Source organism: Anastrepha ludens, chromosome 4 (assembly GCF_028408465.1).
Source record: "Anastrepha ludens isolate Willacy chromosome 4, idAnaLude1.1, whole genome shotgun sequence".
In the NCBI taxonomy this organism is placed as follows: Eukaryota; Metazoa; Arthropoda; class Insecta; order Diptera; family Tephritidae; genus Anastrepha; species Anastrepha ludens.
The window spans coordinates 130,080,571-130,083,791 of NC_071500.1; the positions used below are offsets into that span (position 1 = coordinate 130,080,571).

Here is a 3,221-nt window from a genome sequence, read left to right on the forward strand (position 1 = left end):
AAATATTTTTTGCAGCAATGCTGAAATGATTTATCTGATGAGATCTGTAATAATAAAATTTAATTAATACACATATTTAAACGCTGGAATTGACAAGTAAAATACAACCTTCCAATAATCTAAAGGGTTGGAGTTTGATTCCAAATTGTCTAGATTAAAATATTGACGAATTGACAATATGGAATCCACTGTATTAGTTTTATGTTTCAAACTTTTGTTTTTTTCCAAAAATTGAAAAAGGGATGTCTGCGATGTGGAGGTTGATGTTGGCAGGCGTGGTTCGTCGCAAGGGCGAGACTTCTGTGCGTTGAAAAAAGAAAGCTCGTTTTCCAAGAGTTTTTGAGCCTCAGTGATGTTAAATGGTGAGTGAAACGTTTCTTTTTTAAACCGAGGATCTAGCAAAGTTGCCACTCGAGGAACATTGCGAATTTCATATTGCAGTAGTCTGGACGATATGCCCTCCAATAAGCAATTGCAGCTTTCGCGACCTTCAACTGTTTTTAGGTCATTTTTTAACAATTGCAAATTATGCAGAAGTCCGCAAGTTATAGGAATTATTAATGATACCGTGACCAACGTTCGCGAAGAAGTTTGCAATGTTGCACATTCAAAAGGTTGCAATAAAATTTTTATGTCTTTTAAAATTCAAATTTCGTCAGCCGAAAACGGGGCAAGTCCCTTTGGGGTTGAAAGAAGAACACTGCTTATAGCATCATTTGTTTTAAGAATTCTTTCAATCATATGAAATGCGCTATTCCATCTTGTAGGACATTCTTGCTTTAAACTGTATGGCTTCTCTGTATTTTGAGCTTCTTTAAACTTGGCGTAAGCTACTGTGCGTTTCTTAAAAAATCCCACAATACTTTTGCATTTCCCCATAATAACTTTTATTTTCTCTTGATTCAGGCATTGTTGAACTATTAAATTAATAACATGCGCAAAGCATGGCACATGTCTTTTTTGCAATATCTCACATGCTTTTATCATTGTTCTTGCGCTATCGGTAACAATGGCTGCAACTTTGTCCATAACTTCCCATTCAATTAGCACTGCACATAGAGAGTTCGCAATGTTTTCTGCAGAATGATTTTTCTCATTCTGTAACTTACTAGTCGAAAGTACTGCTGTGCGAAGTTTAAATTCTGGATCTATAAAATGGCAAGTTACGGTCAAATAAGCCTCGTTGGCTCGAGATGTCCAACAGTCGGTTGTCACAGCGCAATATTCCACTTCTTGCAAAATGCTTTTCTGTTTCATTCTCATGTTCATGAATAAATTATTATAACATGTTGAAAGCAATGTTGATCGTGAAGGCAATTCGTATCGGGGATCCAAAGCATTTACAAATTGCTTAAATCCCTCGTTTTCTACAATGTAAAATGGACGTAAATCGGAGCAAATGAAATTTAACAATGCGCTGTCCAAATCTCTCTTCCGTTTCGATGAGGCTTCATATTTTTTATCCAAATAAGCCGCCATATGTCCTGAAGCCTTTCGCAACTCACTCACCGTTAACGTTGGGTGTACCCGCTTTAAATGTCCCGCCATGTTGGTGGTGTTTCCGCTGGTTTGATAAATTTTACCACATTTTAAACATTTGGCAGTCTTGCCATCCGAGGACTTATTAAAAAAATTCCACACATTGGACTGACCATATCGCGCCTTTTTGGCTTGCGGCTCTTCCTCTTGCTCTTTTTCTTCAATGGTTGCCGCACTACAACCTACATACAAATGAGACAAAACACAGAGGTTAACTTGTAAAGAAGGCATCAGTTAATATATATATGTACATACCTTGCCCATTTGAAGCTCTAAGATATTTATGCATTATAACCACTGCCTGCCAACACCAATAACTCCAAAAATAACGCTCTAGCTTTTACTGCGTTTTTTTCTCAGTGATGGAAAAACTGGCAAAAACATCGAACATCGGAGAAAAAACATCGATGTTTTTAACGAAAGGAGAAACATCGATGTATCGATACTACATCGATGTTTCGCACAGCTCTAATGGGTATGTCACAAGCGTATCTGTGGTCTAAGTGTCGTGGGGACAAATACTTCATTGTGAAGGGAATGTGAGACCGCGAGCATGTATTATCATGCCGAGGTTGATCGAACACACGATGTTAAAAGAGCTATGCTCCGGAGATATCGTTGCTGCAAAAATAAAGTACTTGAAAAGTGGGAACAGTGTCGAAGCTATCATAGTTTCGGCCTACCTACCCTACGACTCTTTACAGTCACCTCCTTCGAGGGAGCTAAGAGAAGTGGTCAAGTACGCATAATCCAATAATCTGGGGCTAATAGTGGGCTGTGACGCAAATTCACAGAACATTGTGTGGGGAAGCAGCAAATGCAACCCCAGAGGTCTCAAGTTACTGGATTTTATCCTGTCATCCGATTTGGTCATCCAAAACACTGGTAACAAACCAACTTTTGTGACCAGAAGGAGACAAGAGGTGATTGATTTAACACTTACCAATAGGTCAGTTGGAAATCAAATCAACCGATGGTGAGTTTTGGAAGAGGACTCTCTTTCTGATCATCGTCTTATCGAATTCCGACTGGGAATTGACACAATATCAATACCTTCCGGTAGGAATCCTCGAAATGTGGACTGGGACAGGTATGGTGAGCTTATAACAGAGCGATTACCAAACCTGAAAAAACTCAAATCAGCAGAAATGATTGAAGATGCTACTAAGAAATTAGAAGGTACATTAATCAATTGCTTTGAGGAACTGTGTCCACTCAGGCAAAGCAGACAGGGGAAAGCGGTTCCTTGGTGGAACCCTGAACTGTCGAAGCTTCGTGTACGGTCCAGGAAACTTCTTAATAAGGCCTTAAAGACCAAAACAGAAGAGGACTGGGCCAATCATCGACTTACACAGAGAGAATATAAGAAAAAAGTACGGCAAGCCAAACATGAATCCTATAGAAATTTCTGCAGTAACGTCGAAGAAATGAGGGAAACAGCGAGACTTTGTAAGGTCCTTCATTTAGACCGCTCAGTAAAGCTGGATTCCATTCGAAAACCTGATGGTTCATACACCATTTCCAAATCGGAAACGTTTAATGCTCTACTCGAAACCCATTTTCCGGGTAGTAGAACTCTCTCTGAAGCTGAGAGTGGCATGAACAATGACGGTGGCAACGGTGGAACCTCTAGGTACAGCTGGTATATTGCTAGTCGGATAGTGACAAGGGAATCGATAAGG

The 3,221-nt window shown here is 39.6% G+C and overlaps 1 protein-coding gene across 1 annotated transcript; it reads right to left on the reverse strand.

Moving 5' to 3' along the window:
- Positions 1-645: 645 nt before the first annotated feature.
- Positions 646-1,931, reverse strand: LOC128862004 (E3 SUMO-protein ligase ZBED1-like). The gene is made up of 2 exons (XM_054100378.1): positions 1,795-1,931; positions 646-1,721 (listed from the first exon to the last, which is right to left on the reverse strand). The coding sequence occupies exons 1-2, from the start codon at positions 1,826-1,828 to the stop codon at positions 646-648; spliced, it is 1,110 nt and encodes a 369-aa protein (XP_053956353.1). The 5' UTR covers positions 1,829-1,931.
- Positions 1,932-3,221: the final 1,290 nt, after the last annotated feature.

Bases quoted from the DNA above. Each gene is read 5' to 3' on its own strand.
- LOC128862004 (XM_054100378.1), bottom strand. From the start codon at position 1,828: ATGCATAAATATCTTAGAGCTTCAAATGGGCAAG. The intron at 1,722-1,794 runs GTATGTACATAT...ATTTGTATGTAG, and splicing joins TAGAGCTTCAAATGGGCAAG to GTTGTAGTGCGGCAACCATT.